The sequence below is a fragment of the Trachemys scripta genome, chromosome 2 (genome assembly GCF_013100865.1).
Source record: "Trachemys scripta elegans isolate TJP31775 chromosome 2, CAS_Tse_1.0, whole genome shotgun sequence".
NCBI classification, from domain to species: Eukaryota; Metazoa; Chordata; order Testudines; family Emydidae; genus Trachemys; species Trachemys scripta.
In genome coordinates this window covers 232352796-232375266 of record NC_048299.1, presented here as the reverse complement: position 1 = coordinate 232375266, position 22471 = coordinate 232352796, and the positions used below count along the sequence as shown (strand labels likewise).

At 47.2% G+C, this 22471-nt stretch overlaps 1 protein-coding gene across 2 annotated transcripts in view; it reads left to right on the top strand.

Annotated features, from left to right (window-relative positions):
* Positions 1 to 7907: 7907 nt before the first annotated feature.
* Positions 7908 to 22471, top strand: part of LOC117873606 (protein Daple-like) — a 43047-nt gene continuing 28483 nt past the window's right edge. Inside the window, exons 1-3 of one of the 2 annotated variants that reach the window (XM_034763178.1) lie at positions 7908 to 8050; positions 9473 to 9536; positions 15923 to 16012. In XM_034763178.1, coding sequence (XP_034619069.1) covers positions 8041 to 8050; positions 9473 to 9536; positions 15923 to 16012 — 164 coding nt within the window. In that variant the 5' untranslated portion in view covers positions 7908 to 8040. The remainder of the gene's footprint in view (positions 8051 to 9472; positions 9537 to 15922; positions 16013 to 22471) is intronic. The other variant, XM_034763179.1, reaches the window with a different exon arrangement.

The window sequence follows — 22471 nt, the reverse complement described above, 5'->3', positions numbered from 1 at the left end:
GTTTAAAAGGAAGACAGTGATATTGCATTGGCAAATTCCCCATAGAAAGAAAGAGTGGAACAAAAGAATAATAAAGGCACCTCAACTTTTCCTCATTTTTGTAGGACAGTCTTATAATATGCATCCAGATATCCTCCAATCACACAAGCTGAAAATTCTTCCACTTTACTGTAGTTCTGTAACCATATGAGAACCAATCCTGTCCATGTTCTGTGCACATCTAAAATTCCTGCTGAATGACCTGCCCTGGGAGCGAGTTACCAGTGACCCAGGGCTGCTGCGGAAGGAGGGTGGGGTGAGCCCAGGGCTGGGGTGGCAGGTGATGTGTGTGGGGGCAATGGTGGAAGGCAGGGTGCATGTGTGTTTGTGGGGGACAGCCCAGGGCTGGGACTGCAAGGGGGTGTGGGTGGGGGGTGAGAGCCCAGGGCTGGGGCGGCAGGGGGGTGCGGGTGGTGGAGGAGAGCCCAGGGCTGGGGATGCAGGGGGGTGTGGCGAGAAGCCCAGGGCTGGGACTGGGGGCAGCCAAAATTTTTTTTTGCTTAGGGCAGCAAAAACCCTAGAGCCGGCCCTGCCGTTCCCCCAACTGTAACATGGGGGTAATGATACTAAGCGCCTTTACAAAGTGTTTTGAGATCTATTGATGAAGGGCTATATAATTAATTATTATTATTATAGATTTAAAGGGGGAGGGATTGTCCCCTTTTTGCTTCCTTATGATATATAAAGAAGCTGAGAGGGGATTCTTTTTAAATGCAGGCTTATAAAGAGAAGAACGAAACTAGGCAGAGTGTGGGGAAGCAAGAAATAACGAAGGTGGGGGAAACCATGGGATCTGCTATATCAAACTTTGGAATACGAATTACAACGTCCTGCATTTTAGAAAAATTGTAGACCATGAATTTTAGGAACCAAAAAAAATCAGAACCAAAACCCCACACCCTACTTCCTATTTACTAGTCATTTTAAAATAAACTCTCAGGTGAAAAATCATGCTTATTAATGAGTCACTGTCAAAGTTAAAGAAAAAAACCCACATTTCTAAAATCTGTTTACCTACTATTGTTACAAATAACACAACTGAAAGACATTAGAGTTTAAAGTTCCCTTTTTTCAGTTTTGCTTTGTGCATTTGACAGTATTTTGCATACCATTTCCCCTGTTATTTTTGTGAGTCTCCACGTAACAACAGAGAAGTGCGATTGCAGAACCACGAAAACTAGCCAGGGAACACAAGGGCACCTGAAATTACCTTGACTTCCAACTGAAAGCCACCCAGCCAACATGCACTGGAAACTCTAAGCCCCGCCCACAGTCGTGTTTGCCCTAGATACACAAACATAACATTAAAGCATTTTTCAAAGATGTGTCACTTCTGGGCACATGGTCTCATTCGATTGATTCTTTGCCCACTCCACCCACCCATGCGAGCCAACTGAACTGACGCTACCTTCTGCCACACGCAGAAAACTCAGCCTCTGCCTCCTCCAGCCAACTAATACAGTGATCCCCAAGCCCCTTCTCCCCAGAAAACTCACAGTGTCTCCACCTTCCATAACAAGCAGATACTGGGCTTCCCTCAACTCACCTGGAGGCTTCTTTCCAGGGGGAGAAGAACTCGGACAAAAGCTTCACTGCTGGGCAGGGAGAGAGGCTGCCCCGTGCTAGGCTTTCCCCCAGGGGCAGCAGAGCACCTTTCCCGCTCGCTGCGAGGAGGGAGAGAGCCCACTTAGAGCTGCTCTTTCTCCCATTTCACTGCAATACAGCAGATGAGCTGCTGCAGTCAGGCGAGAGATGGAGCAGCTGCTCCCAGCACTCCTGACTCCCACCAGAGCCAAACTGAGAAGAGATGGTGGGTCAGGGGCAGAGGGCTGCTGCAACTTCATTTAAATCAAAATAGCCACCTTTGTCAAAAAGATGTGATGAAAAAAGAATATTTAGGTTGCAAAATAGAGCAAAGTTAGTAAATGCTGGAGTTAAGGGTGCTAGTGCAACCTTAATTCAACCCTCTTGTGCATTATGATCATCTTTAATTACATGAGCACATACCGTTTTTTCCACACGATCCTTGCATCATTCAGTTCAGAGGCTGGATAGTGCGCACTTAATGAGCAACTATTTGGTATTATTCTCATTGTTCAGTATGTGGTCCCTGCCTTATTTACTGCACACCATTCAAACCCTGCTCTGAATACAAAATTATTAATTCCTTCATGGGCTCTTCTACAGTGCTCCTCACTATAGCATCCAAGCGTGTCACAAACATTAGAGTGTTTATCTTTATAACATCGCTGTCAGACAAGGGGGTACTATTATCCCTATTTTACAGATTTTACAAAGAGATGTAAGGTTAAAAGTATCCATTAGTTTTGGATGCCCAGTTTGAGATACTTCCAACCTGATTTTTCAGTGTATTTAGCGTTATGTAACATTTTATATGTTCAAAGCTCCCATTGACTGCAGTTGCAGCTGTGAGTGCTCAGCACTTCTGCAAATCAGACCCCAGGTGTCTCAGTTTGGACACTCAGAAAGTGAGCAACACACAATTAGTGACCACCTGTGAAGAGTTTTGTGTCAGTGACTTGCCCAGCACAGGGGCATGCGCAGGAATAAAAATTTGACTGCTGTTAGAGGGGCATCTTCTGTTCCTCCTGCTGCAGCCCCAGGGCTGGACCAGCTCTTGTGCACTCCCCACCCTGCCCCCAGGGCTGGAGAAGCTGTAAGTTCCCCCTGCCCAGGTGAGTTCTGTGCCCCTGCTGATTATTAGGGAGCCATGCCCCTGGTTGGACCCCCTTGTGCATGCCCGTGGCCCAGCATCATATAGAAACTCTGTGGCAGAGGCAGGGGTAGAATCCAATTCACCAGGGCAGCATTCAAGTGCCTTAAGCATGAGATCATCCCTTTTCTTCCTGTAATTCCTGCCTCATTCATCACCCACACTTAACTTCTGCAATAAATAAGGCAGGGGTCCTACATAAAAGAGTCTCCTTCCCTGTACAGCTGTGATTCATCCCCTGACCACCATCCATTCAGTGCACTGAGTGGGGCAGGGGTCCTGTGGAAGAAATAGCAGTTAAACAGGGGGAGGGATTGAGCAGTGGCTTGCTAAACCCAGGGTTGTGGGTTCAATTCTTCAGGGGACCATTTGGGGCAAAAATCTGTCTGGTTGGTCCTGCTTTGAGCAGGGGGTTAGACTAGATGACCTCCTGAGGTGCCTTCCAACCCTGATATTCTATTATTCTAATTAAAGACTATAACATAATGTATATGCACAAGGAAGCCAAATTAAGGTTACATAGGCAACCTTAATTTTGGCCTTTTCTTAATTTTGAGTGCTTGACATTGCAATCTTAAGTGTTCTTTTAACATAGGGGTTTTTTTTAATGTAATTTCCTAGGTTTTATTAAAAGTAAACTGAGGAAACAGAAATTCAACCATGTGAAATCATATTGACACCCACATGGTTCATCAACAAGGTTGGAACCTTTAGATCCACAACGCGGATCTCTGCTATTTTAGCTAACAGAGTAACAGATAGCAGTAGTGGGTTATTATCCTCTATGTAGAACAGCATTAGAGGGGGGGTGGGACACACACTTTTCTCAATGGTTTTAACGACTGATGCCAAAGGACTGGGGAGACTCAGGAATCTTGGGTTCTATTCCAGAGGTGAGATGACTATGGTGTAGTGGTCATACCTGCCTCTCTTCCCCCATGACCTGAATCCTTCTGCCCCTTCTCTTCCACCTTGTCCTCTTCCTGTCTCTTCTAGCAACTTGCCCAATATCACACAGCAGGTCTCCTGCCTTCCAGTCCAGCTCCCTAGCCATTACGAAACACTGCCTCCCACTTCCTGTCTCTTCTAGTTTTCACCCCTCCGGTTTTTCATCCCAGTTCTAGTCTCCCCCTCTAGGTGGCCTGTCCATGTTCCAGTCTCCCTCCCCACCAGGCTCGTCATCAGATCTCAATCGAATCCCTCCAGGCGCCTGTCCACGTCTCCTTGCCCACCCAATCTCAGTTCCACCCCCACCCCCCTGGTTCATTGTCCAGTCTGTCTGCCCCATTGGCTCCTAGCTTTCCCCATCTTCACTGGCTCCTAATCACCAGTCTTCTTACCTACCAGTTCCAGTCTTCCCTCTACCCCTCAATCTCCTGTCCTATTCTCTCCCCAGTCCCAGTTCCCACCCTCCTCCAAGTTCCTATTCCCATCATACTCTACAAAAACCCCTTCAAATCTGCTTCTTCACCTTTGCATTTGAGTTAGGAGGCATCCCTACTCCTTGCTTCCTGGGTACCAGCAGTGGGAGCATTGAGAGTACAGAGGAGACAGTCTCCCTGCTCTCGGTTCCTGTGTCTGGTGCCACAACAGCCAGGAGTAGTAACTGCAGGGAAAGTCCTGCTTAGCCCCTACAGCTCTGGGATGGAGCATGCTCACTGCAGATGGAATCTTCAGAGAATTTATCTGCCAAATTCTATAACAAGTCTTTACTGAGCATGTGAAAACCGAGATTTTTCGGAACCTTATAAATTGGTCAAATTTGAATAATTTTTTTCCTGGGAACAGTAAAAGGCACATCCCTGGCACAAATGCCACCCCATCACAAGCCCATGCCAAACCATGGGGGCAACAGAGCTTCTCCCCTGTGAAACGGTTGTATAACTTCTATTAACATGAAGGAGAAAAAAACATATTTTTCCCTAATCTCATGCTCAGAACAAGCAACACTAACAGCTCTGCCTATAATACAGTGGGAGAGCTAAATAAACAGGACAGTATCAGTAACCATGTTGCCAGCTTTCATGATTGCAATTTTCAGTGTTTTTTCTTAAAAGCCCCAGACCCTGGAGTCCTGTGTGTGACACTGCACTCCATATTCTTCATAGTGATATTATTATGATATTATAGCATAATTATGATGTATTTGATGCAAGACAGGTCATATAAGGTGTCACTGGAAAAGTTATGATTTGTGGAATATAATTATCCTATTTGTATGCATGTATCATTTTGTATCTGAAGTTATAAATACTAACTATGTATCTGTACTTCAAATGTAGTTGCACCTGGGTAATGCCCACTAGACAAGATGCTTTCAGTCTAGATAGCTGGTTGGGAAGGGCCTATTCAGGGCAATGAGCCATTAGGGAAAACAACAGGCCTTAGGAGAAGCTTATCTCCCAACTGCTGAGCCCTCCAGAGAGCCTGTAAGTAGTGGCTGCTATGACTCTCCAAGGACATGTGATCAGGCCACATGCTTCTGTACTCCAGCTTGGGATGTTGGTACAGTATTTTTCCACAAACCAATCTGGGAACCAAGTTTTGAAACAAAGGGTTCCTGCCATATGCTAAAGCTATATAAGGCAAGGAGTGACCTCATCTGTTGGTCTTCACTCCCCACATCAGAGGACTCTGGGAAACACCTGAAGAACAAAGACTGAACTGGGGGAAGTGTTGGACCCAGGCTAAAGGGATTTCTAGCCTGTGTATGAAGACCTGAGAAACCCAAGTTGTAAAGCTAATACAGTTTGTGCCTTATGTATCTACAAGTCTGCCTGTACCATCAATTAGGATGAGAATCTGCTAATTCATATCTGATCTATCTAGTATATTAAGCTTAGTTTGTGTTTTTGTTTATTTGCTAGGTAATTTGCTTTAATCAGTTAAAATCTATCTTGTAGTTAATAAATTTATTTTATGTTTTAATCTAAACCAGTAAGTTTGAAATGAAATGCATTGGAATCTTGGCTCAGAAGGGCTGTTGCATATTCCTCTCCACATTGAGGGGGAGGCAAACTGGATAATAAATTCATACTGGCTGGGATTTGGACCAGGACAGGATGGTACAGCTCTGGGGTCCTAGGTGGGAAGCTGGTGGTTACCTTGGCTTTAGCCTTTCTACTATTGGTTCACATGCAGTGGCTAGTCAGAAAGCCTACTCTCCCCATGAGTACCCGCAGCCAGCCCCTGCCACACCCCCTGCCCTAGGGTGACCAGATTACATGAACAAAATATCGAGACACATGGGGGGGCAGGTCCAGAGTGTCGCCGAAGCAAAAAAAAAAAAAAAAAAAGCCGAGCCAGAGCGCTGCACCCCCTGCCCTGCCCGCACCAGCCCCGCACCCCCTGCCCTATGTCCAGCCAACCCCTGCCACACCCACCTGCGGCCCTGCCCGAAGCCAGCCAGCCCCACACATCCGTCTCCAGGCGGCCCCGCACCCCTGCCTGCACCAGCCCCACACCCCCAGCCCTGCCTGCACCAGCCCCACACCCCCAGCCCTGCCCGCAGCCAGCCCCGCACCCCCTGCCCGCAGCCAGCCCCTGCCGCACCCCCTGCCTTGTCTGCAGCCAACCCCTGCCGCACCCCCCTGCGGCCCTGCCCGAAGCCAGCCAGCCCCACACACCCCTGTCTCCAGCCAGCCCTGCACCCCCCTGCCCTGCCTGCAGCAAGCCCCTACCTCCAGCCAGCCCCACACCCCCCACCTCCAGCCAACCCCGCACTCTCCTGCCTCCAGCTAGCCCCGCACCCCCTGCCTCCAGCTAGCCTGCCCCATGTCCCTGTCTACAGCCAGCCCCACGTCCACTGGTGCCCTGCAGTTCCCAGGGCAGTAACCCTGTACACCTGCTTCAATGAGGGGGGCAGGGACCAGCTGGGACCCACACATGTGCACACCCTAGGGACCAGACAGCAAGTGTGAAAAATCGGGATGGGGGTGGGGGGTAATAGGAGCCTATATAAGAAAAAGACCCAAAAATCGGGACTGTCCCTATAAAATCGGGACATCTGGTCACCCTAGCACACCCCCAGGGAGTGGTGGGGCCCACACACGTGAAAGGGAGCTCATTTCTAGTTCAGGCCCATCTTTTTAAAAAAGAACTTTAGGTAGGGTTAACATACATCCGTATTTTCCTGGACATGTCAGGCTCTTTGGTTCTTAAATTGCTGTCCGGGAAAATACGGACGTATGGTAACCCTATTGGTACAACAAATACATACTGTGGCACATCCCTTAAATCAGAACTTTTTATAGGGAACTGATTGTTAAGATTTTGGCAGCTCATCACTGGGTGTGTCCCTATCTGTATGTATGTTGGTTGAAGTGTAAGGCCGGGAGCATGTCTGCAGCTTGTCACAGCAGCACGGTATGAGAGGGAGCCCAGGCTGATGGGTCAGAGGGCTCAGTGGTACCCCAATTCCAGGTGGCATCCTGGCGCGGGGGGGGGGGGGGGGAACCATCACACTGTGATTCCAGGAGAATTTCAGCTTTCATTTACAACATTTCTAGCCCTCATGGATGCAGACAACCCTAAAGACTGAAAAACCAGGAAGCAAATGAAAAGGCCCCCAACATGTTTTTAAAATGTCATGAGTTTAAAGCCAAATCTGTGATTTTGGGGTGTCTGATTATTTTTGAATACTTGGGACTAGCAATAGTGCAGTAGCCTCATCAGGCTGCCAAGCTTTAGTCAGTTTACCACGTAGCTTCCCCACTCAAAGGCAATCACAGATGGAAAAGCATAAAACCGTATGATGTAGGAGTTTGGATACTCCTTTAGTGGCTGATTTTCTCCACAATTTTGCTATTTTTAATTTTCTTATTAATTCTATTTTACTGTCCCAGCTGATCAATTGCATCCACAGTTAAAGGGGAACAATAATATTTTTTTCTGCCCCAATCCATCACAGCAGCCACCTATACTCTTTAGATCGAGTAAACTGAGCCCCCAGTTAGGGTGACCAGATGTCCTGATTTTATAGGGGACAGTCCCGATTTTTGGGTCTTTTTCTTATATAGGCTCCCATTACCCCCCACCTCCGTCCCGATTTTTCACACTTGCTGTCTGGTCACCCTACCCCCAGTGGCCAATGTGGTGCAGCACCAGCCCTCTCTGCAGAAAGGAGTCTGCGCTGGTAAATGGTTTCTATAGCAGCAGCAAGGTTGGCAAACAGGGCTGGGCAGAGACAGCAGAGTTTCCAACCTCCCAAGGTATTTAAGCTGTTACTCTTCTGCACTGCTCCTTCTTCTGAACGATACATGTAGGAGATGCAGCCTGGTAAGTCCTGAAGCTCAGCAATGCTGTCTGCTTGTGTGTGAATAACCAGTGTGCTGTCAGTGCCGGGGGGAACTGGGGGAGGATTGCCCTTGGGACTAGATTGTAATGAAGATCCTGCTCTAATGGAGGCAAGTTGCAAAGGAGACCAGAGGGTCATTTTACTTCATTTTGAGACAAAAACGAGCTGTGGCATAGAATAAAAATGTTTCCAACTGAATCAGACCTGAAGCCCCAGACACCTAGAATCTATGTTATTAGTAAAGAAGCAGGACGGACAGTGTGGGGGAGGGGAGGAAGGAGGAATGACAATAATTACCTATATTTATATTGCGCCTTTCATCTGGAAGGATCTCAAAGCACTTTATTGACTGATGGCCAATTCAGCAGTAACATTCATCCTGCACAACCCAACTGAATTCAGTGGGATCACACAGTGTGCAAGTTAGAACCAAATTCAGCCCTGAGGATCAAATCCTGAAATCCTTCTCCACACAGGGAGTTTTGACCCAGTAAGGACTGAGGACAGCCATAACTTGCCCTTAAATTAATTAACTTCAACACAGGGATCACTCAACCTAAGGCTGCCATCTGTCCTGTTATTTCCAACATTACATTGATTTCCTCAGGGAGACACCATGCGTCACCAGCAGTATTTGTGGGACCAGCTATGGAATCAGCTCTAAAGCCTGAAAAACATAATCATGTGGGGAAATTGGGTTGTGATGTGCTAAAACAAAATCCATGTCACCCCATTGAGTGGCAGGATTTTACTTCATTGGACAAACTTCCAAAAGTGGAAACTCAAGCACGACTACTTAACGTTTCACTTTACTATGTATGTGAATTGGAGTGTGCATTAGCAATATTTAGGCTGCTTGATTTTTAGGATATTTTCATCTCTAAATGCAAATTGGTACTCAAAGCCACCACAAACTGTCTCTCTTTTTAAGAAAATATGTGAATTTCATGTAAAACATTTAGTGCTTGGTATTAATCACAATTAAAGATAATCTTATTTCTGAACATCTGTGACAGAGAGACAGTAGAGTGAGTCAAAACTGTCATCAAGGTAAAAAAAGAGTTTAGAAACCTAAAGATGTATATTATTTTAATATAATACAACATAGCCCATAGTCAAATATAAGACCAAAAAACCCCACAGGGCGAGGAGAGAGAATGTTAGCCCAATTCTGCTCACTTTGTTCATGTGCATAATCCTTTCACAATATTGAAATCAGTAGGATTAGACCCATAAACAAGGTGAGTAGAATTTAACACTTCAAGATGTATCTAAACACTACGAAAGTTGAAAATGTGCATCAAACCTTTGAATTTTAAAGATCATGTCAATTAAATATCTGCATCAATGATATATTCCTAGTGTGTGCATAACTGAGTATACTGTGTCATTTCTAATTCCAGAAAAGTCAAAGAAATTCTCTGCTTCAAAAATGACTCACACACGCAACCTGGCACCTAGTTTCAAGTGAGTAGAACAGCAGTATAGCATCCCTTAGGGATTTTCTGTGAACTTTGTTTCAAAAAGATATTTAGGCAATATTGGGATGGACAGTACAGTATTATAATCTGACTATATATGCACATTACCTACCGCTGGAGCCCAATTGGCTCTTTACTTGTATAGATTTGTCAGACCGTTTACTTATAAAGCTACTAGCAACTCTTCCTCCAAATTCAACTACCTTTTAAAATTACTTTCCTGGCATATGTGAAGATTAGAATCCTCTTGGTGTTCCTTGTTTAACGGAAAAGTTATTATTTATACAGGCTCAAAAGTGTGCTAAGTGCCTTGTAGTGTAGACAAATGTCCTTGTCTCAAAGAACTTACAGTCTAAGACAATGTATAGGAGGAGGAGGTGGTATACAGATTAGGAAACAAGCTACAGACTAAGAGTTTGATTTTAGCAACATGCTGAACACTCTGGCCCTGATCTAACAAGACATTTAAGCATATGCTTAATTTTAAATAGGATTAATTCCAGTGGATTCAGTAGGACTATTCACTTGCTTAAGTCCTTTGGTGGATCGGGGCCAGAGTAAGGATGTTAAGCATTCTTTCCCTCCCTCCCTCCCTATTTTTCTAAGACCAGGTCTACACTATAAACTTACATTGGTATAACTATGTGGCTCAGGGGTGTGAAAAATCCACCCCCACCCCCACCGAGCAACGCAGTTATACGGACCTAACCTCCAGTGTAGACAGCACTATGTTGGTGGTAGAGCTTCTCCCATGCAATAGCTACCGCCTCTCACTGAGGTGGATTAACTACCCCGACAGGAAAAGCTCCTCTCATTGGCACCGTAGCATCTTCACTGAAGTGCTACAGCGGTGCAGCTGTGCCTCTGCAGTGTTTTTTGTAGACCTGCTCGGCCTAACCCTCCTTGATGGAAGAGAATAGGTGAGATAAGGCTCATGGAAGAAGTGTTTTGGGGTTTTTTAAGATGAGAGTGGGGGGTAGGACTTTTAAATATGCTGAAGGGAAAGTCAATGGGAGTTCGGTGCTTGTCTACACTTGCAGAGTTTTTGCGCTGTAAGTTTCACCGGTGATAGGGAACCGGTGAAAGTAAAGCGCTGGTTTGTGTAGTCACTTAATTCCTCAGATGTCAGTGTGTTTACATTAGCAGCACTTCCATCTCCGATGAGAGCAGCGCTCTAGGGCAGCTATCCCACAGTGCAGCTCTCTCCAGTTTGATGATGGGTCTTGTGGGAAGGGAGGGGGTGATCACGGGGCATCCTGGGTCCCTGCACAGCCTCCTCTCCCCAGACACTGATCAGCTCCAGGAGCTCAGCATTGCTCCAAGCAGGGGATCCAGAGCAGGAATTGTCATCCGCCAGATAAGTGAGCACTTGCCAAGAAAACAGGAAGGGGAGTTTCAAAGTTCCCAGAGTTTTACAGGGGGACGGGTGGATGTCTGTTTACCTAGCAACAGAGCAACATAGCTGCTGGCTAGAGTGGTCACCTCAGCACTGTGGGATATCCTCAGGAGGCTAAAAGCTCTGTAAATAGGAAGAATGTGTCTTCGCTTGCACATCACCACAAAAGCATCACCTTTAAGAGCTGTATGCCTCTCATGGAGGGAGATTTCTTTTTGTGGTGAAACTTCTGAGGGTACATCTACACTACAGCGGGGAGTCGATTTAAGATACGCAAATTCAGCTACGTGAATAGCGTAGCTGAATTTGACGTATCGCAGCCGACTTACCCCGTTGTGAGGACGGCGGCAAAATCGACTTCTGCGGCTTTCTGTCGGCGGCGCTTACTACCACCTCCGCTGGTGGAGTAAGAGCACCGATTTGGGGATCGATTGTCGCGTCCCGTTGGGACGCAATAAATCGATCCCGGAGAGGTTGATTTCTACCCGCCGATTCAGGCGGGTAGTATAGACCTAGCCTGAGTTTCACTGCAAAAAGTCATTGGCAAGTGTAGATGCTCCCACGTTTTTTGCGCCAAAAAGGGACTTTTTCCGCTTTAAATGGCAAGTGTAGACATACCCTAACTCTCTTAGGCCTTGTCTACACTGCCACTTTACAGCGCTGAAACTTTCTCGCTCAGGGGTGTGAACCTCCCCCCCCCCCCCCCCCCCCGCCCGAGCGCTGCAAGTTTCAGCACTGTAAAGTGGCAGTGTAGACAGTGCACCCATGCTCCCAGCGACTCCTCTCGTGGGGGTGGTTCTTTTACAGTGCTGGTAGAGCTCTCTCCCAGCGCTGGTGCTGCGACTACACAGCCATGTTAAAGCGCTGCCGCGGCAGCACTTTAACGTTGGTAGTCAAGACAAACTCTTAGATACTTTTGAAGAATTCCAACTTTGCTCAGAATGAGATTTCCAGCCATTTTTTCCCCTTTCCTCCCTATGACTGGAAAGGTCTTAATGGGCCATTTCACCTTGAATGGTCCCTTGAAATATGTGTTAACTCCTTATGCTAAACAATTGGTTCCACCTTGTATTTAACTGTGACGCTCTGAGGCCTGGTCTACACTGGGGCGGGGGGTAGGGGAGGAGAATCGATCTAAGTTACGCAACTTCAGCTACGTGAATAACGTAGCTGAAGTCGACATACTTCGATTGACTTACCGTGGTGTCTTCACCGTGGTGAGTCGACTGCTGCCGCTCCCCCGTCGACTCCGCTTGGGCCTCTCACGGCAGTGGAGTACAGAAGTTGACAGGAGAGTGCTCGGGGATCGATTTATCACGTCTACACTAGACGTGATAAATTGAACCCCGCTGGATCGATCGCTGCCCGCTGATCTGGTGGGTAGTGTAGACATACCCTGAGTATGTTTCCCAGACCTGAACAAAAGCTCTTTGTAAGCTAGAAAGCTTGTCTCTCTCACCAACAGAAGTTGGTCCAATAAAACTGATTTTCAAACTTTTTAGGCTGCATACCCCTTTCCAAATAATGTAGTCTACCACATATCCCCAGCTGAGATAGAGTCATACTATACCTGTGGTTAGATTGCCAAGTCTTACTATATAAAGTGCATTGTCCATTGTTATAGGATTTTTCTCACATACCCCCCGATGGGAGCTGTGTACCCCTAGGGATACGCGTACCCCAGTTTGAAAACCACTGAAATAAAAGATATTATCTCATCCACCTGGTCTCTCTAATTTTCAGCCATAGGGAAGCCAGTATAAGAAAGCATAGGAGAGGAAGGCATATATCATGCAGCAGAGTCATGAGGAAAATGATATTGCATTGTGAGCATTGATGATGTGTGACAGACTCTGCAGGGGAACCCAGGGTTCGGAGGCATTTATGTTTTTTAAATGAATCACTTCTCCCCATAGCCTACTATCACAAAACTAGAATTTTTCTTTTTAAGGAAGCTTGACATTCACGGTTTCTGGGTAACTTGGATTATTATAGTTAACATTGCTAACATCTTTTCACTCATTAAAAGGGGGATAAAAGAGAAGAGCTTAATTTAAAGGCCTCAAATTTCACTTTTGTATCACAAGTATTTACAATACTTCAGAGCAGTAGAAATGTTTCCATGATTTAAAATCCAAGGGAAACAGTGTTTCTTTAAGCTAATTCATTCCCTGCAGCGTTTGCAACCCAGCCCAGCCATCAGAACATTGTGATAGTGTATAAATATGAAAACTGGCTAGAAACAAGACTGAGATGGATTCGTTCCTTTTCAGTGTCCAACATAAGCATAATGCTGAATGGTTTTTAATATTCTTTCATTTTTAATAATACAGTGTAATTAACAAAATGAGCCAGGAATATTTTTAATGCTCTATTGGACTCCTTCACTCCCTCCACTGGAGAACCATGTAAGAGGGGGCTTGAGAAGCTCTGGCAGAACCTCCTGTTGAATATCTTCTCACAAGGAAGGAGTTGAGCCCCTCTGAAGTTTGGGGGAGCCATGTACACAAAGCCTTCCCACTACTCTGCAGCATTCCAGTCTCTCCCACCCCTTGGTTACCTGGCTCTGCTAGGAACTTTTATACCCTGCCACACCTGCAGCTGCACTTTTATGTCCCCTTCACTCATAGGACTGGAGCCTAGGGCCCTGCTATTTAGCAAATAAAGTTTTAGGGCCAGGTTATGGAGGCTTCAGGGCCATAAAGGAGCCACAACTGTCCTGGGGAGAATTTCCCTATGTCAGCAGCTATGCAGGGCTGTCATAAATGCCCCTCCTGTTGCAGTGTAGGGAGTATGCAGGGGTGTGTCTGCGTAGTGCTGAATGTTACAGGGATTTCTGGGCTGCTTTGCAGCCCTGCTGTAAATAAGAGCAGCTCAGGAGCTGCTAAACCACATGCTTATGCATATACCAGCCACCACAGCAGCCCAGACTCCAAGGGGAAGGAGGGTACAAAAGATACATGAAGTCACCTTCCCCCAGTCCCACCCCAAGGCTGTGCGTGTAGTGCTATGGTGCAGCTGTAAAGTGGTGCCTTGTTCAAGCTGCAGATGTGGTGGCTGTTTAGAAACAGGGGCCCATCAATAGGGTGCCCAGATGTCCAGATTTTATAGGGATAGTCCCAATTTTGGGGTCTTTTTCTTCTACAGGCTCCTATTACCCCCCACCCCCTGTCCCAATTTTTCACATTTGCTGTCTGGTCACCCTAGCCATCAATAGTGTGAAATGGTAGGTGGAGAAGTCCCAAGAGGTTGAGAGACAGCTGCAGCACAACCCTTGTGGGTGGGGAAGGGGGAGGGCAAGGAGATGAGACCAGACTGGAGTGATTCAGAAGAATGAGCACAGCTGAGAGAACACCCTGTCCTGGAGATCACAACTTGCAAATAGCATTGAATGCTTAGCACAGCATTCAAACTGTTAACACCGGACATGGCACATGACTCTGTCATGGTTTTTGAAAGGCATGAAATAAGAGACTTACAAACACCCAGCAGAGGAAGCAGCTTGACATATACCATGGATTTTATTTTCTTCAAACCAACCCCACCCCCCGCCCATCTAAGTCATTGATTGATTGAGCTCCTGCTGTCTGCAAACTGCCATCTGAGAAGTGTGGGAACTCCAGGTTGCTGAAGAGATAAACTTGAATCAGACCTTATGTCTACACTGCAAGTAGACACCCTTGACTGGCCCATGGCTGCTGACTCGGGGTCACAGGGCTTGGGCTGTTTAATTGTGTTGAAGATGTCCCAGGCTCTAGTCCCTGCAAGGTGGGAGCCTAATCAGCTGGCAAAGGCCAACCATGAGTTTTTAATTACAGTGTAGACATATCCTAAGAGGAAACATCATCCACAGCCTGAGGCAGAGGTGAATGGCCTGCATACTGGGTCCAATCAGCTCTTGAATTTGGGTAGTGGAGGAGGTGGGGGTTTTAATTTGTTTTTTAATCTAAGGTGGGAAAATGCTTATTTGAATATAAATCAGTAAAGATGGATCTCAGAGGTACATGTTCCATTTATGCTAAAAATATTGAAGTGTCATCAAAAAGTTGACTAAGAGTGGAAGTTGCAGTCAGTATAGAACCTGAAGCTCTAATATATATTGGAGGAGGGATAGCTCAGTGGTTTGAGCATTAGCCTGTTAAACTATGGGTTGTGAGCTCAATCCTTGAGGGGGCCACTTAGGGATCTGGGGCAAAATCAGTACTTGGTCCTGCTAGTGAAGGTAGGGGACTGGACTCAATGACCTTTTGGGAGCCCTTCCAGTTCTATGAAATAGGTATAACTCCATATATTATTTAAGTTAAAGTCAGAAAATATGGACTTTCATACAGATCCCATCGCAAGTTTTTCTGTCCTGACCACTGCAAACTTGTGTATTAAGGATAAGATAAAATAGACTATGGCTTTGCCAAAAGCAAAAGGTAAGGTCTGTTCCATCTAGTGGCTCAAGAATTATTAAAAAACTAAACCAAAACAAAACATAGGCATGTAGGAGTCTTTGACATTGATTGTATTGCCATCTGAAGGCCCATTACTTGGTAATAGGAACCAGTAGAACAAAAGCAGATTAGACACCTCACCTTCCTCCTCTTTTTTTGTAACAGATTTATGTGCCAGCTTCCATAAATGAGACAGTTACTTTCAGAGGGGCTAAGGTTGATTTTCAAAGGAGCACCAACAAACAGATGCCACTGTGGGCATAACCTCTAGAGCAGTGATGGGCAACCTGCGGCGTGCCAGCAGTGACTGCTTCCCGCAGCTCCCATTGGCCAGGAATGGCAAACCGCAGCCACTGGAAGCTGTGGGGGTCCATGCCTGTGGACAGTTAACGTAAACAAACTGTCTTGCAGCCTGCCAGCGGATTACCCTGACCGGCCGCATGTGGGCCACAGGTTGCCCACCACTGCTCTAGAGTATATTGGAATATGCTTTGTAAAAAAAAAACCTCACCTTTGCTTTTCTTTCTCTCGCTGCAGACAAATGGATACGCTGAGTTCAATTGAGGCAGAGTACATAAAGAATCTACAGAAAGAAGTCTACCTACTGGAACTTGAGACATCATTTCTATATCCTTTAACAAACCCAAAACTTTATTTAAAAAGCTATTTATTTTCTCTGACAGAATACCATATTGCACCTGATAAAGAATTACAGAATGTTACAGCATTCATTTGGGGAACTGTACTTAATTCTCCTGCTAGAAAAAAACCCATAGTTGAATCATTTCATTTACTGTAGGACACGAAGATGATTCCTTTTGTGTGGTGCTCTATGGATGATTCTTCCTGGTTTGGAATGTGTGTCGGAGTCCCCTTGTTTGGGAGGATACATTTGATCCCTGCAGGTTTCATGGGTATGCTCTCATCTTAGTTTGAGAATAGACTGAATTCTATAGGGAAATGACTTTCTCAGCCCTGGGGATGGAGTATAGCAGAGACTGTGACAGCCTCTGTGTTAGAGTGAACTTTTGTCTTGGATACAAAGTTCAGTTACCTGTTTGGAGACTATGGCTTGGTCTACACTACAAAGTTAGGTAGAGGCAAGGCAGCTTACATCGACCTAGCTGTGCATGTCTCTACATGTAAATTGGTCTCCCACCGCTGTAAGTTCCCTGTTATGCCGACATAGTAACACTGCCACCCCAACTGGTTGCCTGGCATGGTGAGCACATCTAGCAGCTCTCCATTGTTGAGTGCAACTGGCCAGCTGATCACGTCAGCAACACACTCCAGACGCACTCCTGCATGAAGTAGACAGGAGATATTGGATCTCCTGCGCCTGTGGGGAGAAGAGGCTGTGGAAGCATAGCTATGAACCAGCTGTAGAAATGTCGACAAGACATCTATGAGCAGATTGCTCGGGGGATGCAGGAGGAGAAGTATGACAGGGACCAGCAGCAGTGCCACATGAAAGCCAAGGACCTGCGTCAGGCATACTCGAAGGCCAGGGAGACCAACAATTGATCCACTGCTAAGCCACAGATGTGCCACTTTTACAAAGAGCTGCATGTCAGGGAGTCTGCAATACTCTGCCAAAAGTTTCTACGGAGGGCTGCCTTATTTCTTCCTCCACAGTAGGACACTTTCCCACACCACTCAGCAGTTACTGCAGCAGGCACCATTGCAGTACACAAATGATCAGCATATGGGCATGGGCGGCAGGTGAACCCCCACTTTGGGGAGATTCTGCCCAAGACCCTGCCCCCCACACACTGGAGCCCCAACCCCCCCCCCCAGGAAAAGCCCTGAGGGCTCCCACCCAACTGGAGGAGCCTGGGCCCGCTAGCCCCAGAGCTGGGGTGAGCTGCCACCCCCCCCAAGACGCCAGGCCAGCCCCAGTGCCTCCAGAGTCAGGACGGCCCCAGCGCGAGCTGGCAGCCTCCCTGAGCGCCAGCTCCTCCCACCGCCGAGCCACCAGCCCCAGCGCCCGGCTCAGCCTCCTCAGTCAGCCAGCTGCTGGCTCTCTGCATCGCTTCTCACTCCCCTGTCCCAAGGAAGAGGGACGTGGCGAGCAGTGGGGACCTTTGTGGGGGATGGAGTGGAGGAGGCGGTAGGGAAGGGGCGGGGTCACCTCGGCCCAGTTATCCAGTGGCAGGTCAGCGGCAGCACCCTTGCCTATTATACCCGCTGCCCATGCATGTGGGTCGGGGCAGCTTGGGACACCAACAGCAGCTGTGCTCTGTCTGCCTCTGTTACCCTCAGGAATGAGATGTCAGCTAAAATCCCCACTTCCTGAGGAAAAGGGTGCCAGAATTCAGTCCCATTGTCCTATACTATTAGAATCCTGCAACTGAGAAATTCCCTCTTCATTTCCCCAAGCCCTGGAAGGCTACACTCACCATGGCAGGTGCTGAGGCACCAAGCACAAGCAATCCCAAGCATAAGTAAGAATGTAGTGCTGTTGAGCTGGTTGGTGTACAGCTTCATAAGTCAGGGGAGCAAAGGGTAGACTGGATCCCCCAGGATTACTATTAGCATTTCCCATGGGGGAAAGTAATACTAAATACTTACCTGTACGAGGGCCTGGCTCTGGGCCCCCGGAAGGTGCCGGGTCTTGGGCAGAAGGGGCAAGGCTGGGAGTCAGCCTCCCGCAACCAGCCCCTCCGCACTGCCTGGCCTGTGCCACCTGGGGCTCCAACGGTGATTTAAAGGGCCCAGGTCCCCGGCCACTGCTGCTACTGCAGCAGCGGCAGCCAGGAGCCCTGGGCCCATTTAAATCGCCGGTCCTGGGGCAGGTGCCCCTTCCCCTACTCCCCATCGTCAGCCCAGGAAGGGGGGGGAAAAGGGGCAACGACATTAAAACGCTGCCACAGTGCTTTAAGTCGTTGCCCCTTTTGCACCCCCCTTCCCCATCAGCAGCTCTGCTGGTAGGGTCCCTACTGGCAGGGCCGCCGACTGGAGGGGCAAAAGGGGCAGCGACATTAAAGCGTTGCTGTGGCAGTGCTTTAATGTCGGCTGGGTACAGGCCAGTACCAACTTCTTAGCGGTATGCTGTACCAATCTACTTTCACTCCTGGCATTTCCACATCCACAATGGTAATCTGCCAATTGGGAAAGAAAGTCCTTGCCTGTACCCATCATGCATTGCCAAAACTTCCCAAAAGAGAGTGCACTGGGGACAGTTGCAAGTTGCACAGTGGGATGCATACACATGGTGCACCACACTCTGCATCAATCCAAGTACTCCTAGTGACTACACACGCCATCAACACAAGGAGCCAAGTATACATGGGCAGTAGCAACACGCTAACCGCGGTGGCTGCATGCCGACGTAACTTGAGTTGACATAAGTTTGTAGTGTAGACAGCCTATGAAATGAACGACCGCATCACTTCTCCCTACTCCCTAACAGGATTCTGAAATCAAATCAACCAGGGATCTAAGAAAACTTTATCTATTCATCTTACACAAGATGAGGGGCTGGTCTACACTGAAAAGTTACAACGGCATAAAAATCCACACCCTTTAGAGCAGGGGTAGGCAACCGACGGCACATGTGCCAAAGGCTGCACGCGAGCTGATTTTCAGTGGCGTTCACACTGCCCAGGTCCTGGCCAGTGGTCCGGGGGGCTCTGCATTTTAATTTAATTTTAAATGAAGCTTCTTAAACACTTTAAAAACCTTATTTACTTTATATACAACAATAGTTTAGTTATATATTATAGACTTATAGAAGGAAACCTTCTAAAAAGGTTAAAATGTATTACTGACACACAAAACCTTAAATCAGAGTGAATAAATGAAGACTCGGCACACCACTTCTAAAAGGTTGCCGACCCCTGCTTTAGAGAGAGAGCTAAGCCAACATAACACTGATGTAGACAGTGCTAGGTTAACAGAACAATTCTTCTGTTGATCTACCTACCACCTCTTCAGGGTGGTGAATGACCTAGTGATGAGTGAACCCCTCCCGTCAGTGTAGGTAGTGTCTGCAATGAAGCACTACATCAGTGCAGTTGTAGTGTTTTAAGTGTAGACATAGCCAAGGTTTGATTGGGCAAAATTACACAGACCCACAAACGAAGAATAATTAAGCTGGTTTAAAACAAGAGCATGGACCTGATCTTGCATTCCATGCTCACCCAATTGATTTCAATGGGTATTTTAGATGCATGAAGGTTACAAGGGTCAGTCCCTACCTAAGAATCTAGACTAAGGAATCAGGTTTTTACATATGATAACTAAAGAGAAGTGATCAAAAACCGGCTGAAAAATAAAATTATTTCTTGGGGTTTGTGTTTTGGCTGAACATTTAATTAGACTTGCAGAAGAAATAGCAGTCAGCTTAGACACAAGGTCCTTATCGTAAGAAGGGTAATAGTGTTACTGTACACTTGTTAAGGTCCTTGTTTTTAAAGTAAAAATGCACTCTTGGCTGGAATTTATTGTAATTGGAGTCTTGCAGGAAAAATAATTTCTGGAGGCTCATTTGCTCCCTTCTGCTGCATATTGAGAGGGGAGAAAAAAAAAGTCAGAGAGAGCATGTAGAAAATGGGTAAGAGCACTATACAGAGAGCAAAAGCCTGAAGTGTTTGCCCCCACCACAGAGACTGACTTTTACCTTTCCCTGGGGGTGCTCCACCCCTGCTCTGCCCCAGGCCCCACCCCGCTCCGCCCCTTCCCCCAAGGCCCCACACTCGCTCTGCCTCTTCCTGTCGCCGCTCCATCTCCTCCCCCTCCCCCAAGGCTTTACCCCCACCCCGCCTCTTCTCACCCCCCACACCGCTCCCGCCCCTGAGCACCCTGCCTTCGCTCCACCTCTTCCCATCCCCGCTCCTCCCTCTCCCTCCCAGTGCTTCCTGCCCACCGCTGAACAGCTGATCCGTGGTGGACAGGAGGCACTAGGAGGGAGGGGGAAGAGCTAATTGGCGGAGCCCACCGAACAGCTATTTGGCAGGTGGCTGCTGAACACTCACTATTTTTTTTTCTGTGGGTGCTCCAGACCTGGATCACCCACGAAGTTGGCGCCTATGGTCCCCACTACCACACAGATACTTTCAACCTCTCAGGGCCGGCTCCAGCTTTTTTGCCACCCCAAGTGGCGAAGCGGGAAAAAAAAAAAAAAAAAAAAAAAAGACAAAGCCACGATCAGCGGCACTTCGGCGGCAGCTCAGCTGTGCCGCTTCATTCTTCGGCGGCGGGTCCTTCCCTCTGAGAAGGGCTGAGGGACTGGCCGCTGAATTGCCGCCAAAGACCTGGACGTGCCGCCCCTTTCCATTGGCCGCCCCAAGCACCTGCTTCCTTCACTGGTGCCTGGAGCCAGCCCTGCAACCTCTGTTCCACCACAACGCAAGAGCTCAGCTGCACCTGACTGCTCACCAGAGAGGGAGGAGAAGTCAGGAAACAGCTGTTCTGCTTGGCACATTTCCCTTGAAAACTAGCATGTTATTTGCTCTGGGCATCAGAAACTTCCCTTTTTTTTTGGCTTTGCTACACCCTCAAGGGGATCTGCATGCCCAGGAGGCCAGCCAGTGGGAGGAGGGGAGATGTGGGGGTGGGGATGGGTGCAGATTGCTGCAGGGTTTTCCCCTGCTAATGCAATGATCCCCAACCACACCCGCTCCCCCATCTGCAGAGTCGAGGTGGCACCTGTTTTAGCAGGTCCTCCTTCCTGCACCATTTTACCTGCACAAGGGACGCCATACACATTCTGAATAAAGTCAGCGTAGCCAGTATTTGTTAAAGTTAAAGGGGAGACTATACCACAGGAAGTGATGATGCACCTACAAGGCTCTTTTTAAAAACACACTATTTAAGATCACATGAAGGGTGAAAATACACCCCTATATGCCAAAGGCCTAATGCACCTCCTGAATGCCACTTAAGGTCTCAAAAAACAGCCTCCGAAGGACTCAGGAGGTGCATAGATCTTATGCCGGTCCTTCTCCAGAGGGATGAATTTCCTCCTTGCAAAATAAAGTGTATGTCTGAAAAGGTTTAAAACAGGGCACTGCTCTCTGTGCTCCGTTGTGGAGCTTTAGTTCCTAACAATGACTTAAGGGAAACTAGGAATTTCAAACGGGGGGGCGGGGTGTGTGTGTGTGTGTGTGTGTGTGTGTGTGAGAGAGAGAGATCAGGGAAGGCAAAACATTTTAAAATGTATTTTCCCTCCCTTTACTTTTCAGCCTGGACATTTTCTGCAAGTGTGAAAGACACCGAGCTGCAAAGGGTCTGTCCAGGCCTCCCATACTCATTTTCCTTTGTGGGACATGGGGGAACAGGCGGTGCCTCTGTACTCCTTACATGCGTGCCACAAAAGCAGGCACCAGTGCTGAATAGGTGGTTCAGAGTGAACCATTACGGGTAGACATGCCACTAACAGCTGAAACTGGAGTAATTTCACAGTGTAGCCAAGACCTCCAAGATTAGTTCCACTTTGATCCAGCCCCTCCAAGAAAAATAAGAGGACCCAAATTTAGTTCTGGAGATACGCACTCCTCAGCTGGAACAGATTTATTTGACAATGTTGCCATCTCTCACAATACTTGATGTTTTACTGGAAGCTTCCGTTCCAGGGGAGAAGTGATTACATTAGAATCTCAGCTTTCATAAACAAAGGCAACTTTCTAGCCTCATGGTTGTGGAGATGAGATTGAAAATCTGACCTGAGTGCACCATCAAGGCTCAAAACCCAGAAGTCAAATAATCTCCTCCCCTCCCCCCCCCATTTTTAAAAAAAAGCTCATGATGAAGCCATTCTCAGGATTTTTAAACACTTGGGTTTGGCTGTAGTGGTGACTTCTTAGCTGAAATCATTTAGCAGAGGTCAAATAGTTTTCTAGTCCTTGATAGAACACTTGCTTGGATTCTAAATTCAGATTTGCTATCCACACTATTTAGACATTCTGTTCCATCTTTGTCAAGATTGCTCAGCTATCAAATAAACCTACTTTGTTGTCTCATGCAGCAGCTCCCACCTTAAATTCCAGCAACTTTTAAAAAGTCTTTGCCGCAACTGCGCATTTAAAAGAACAAACCCATCCTGTTATGAACAAACCAGTGCGTGCAGACAGTCTGCATCTCTCA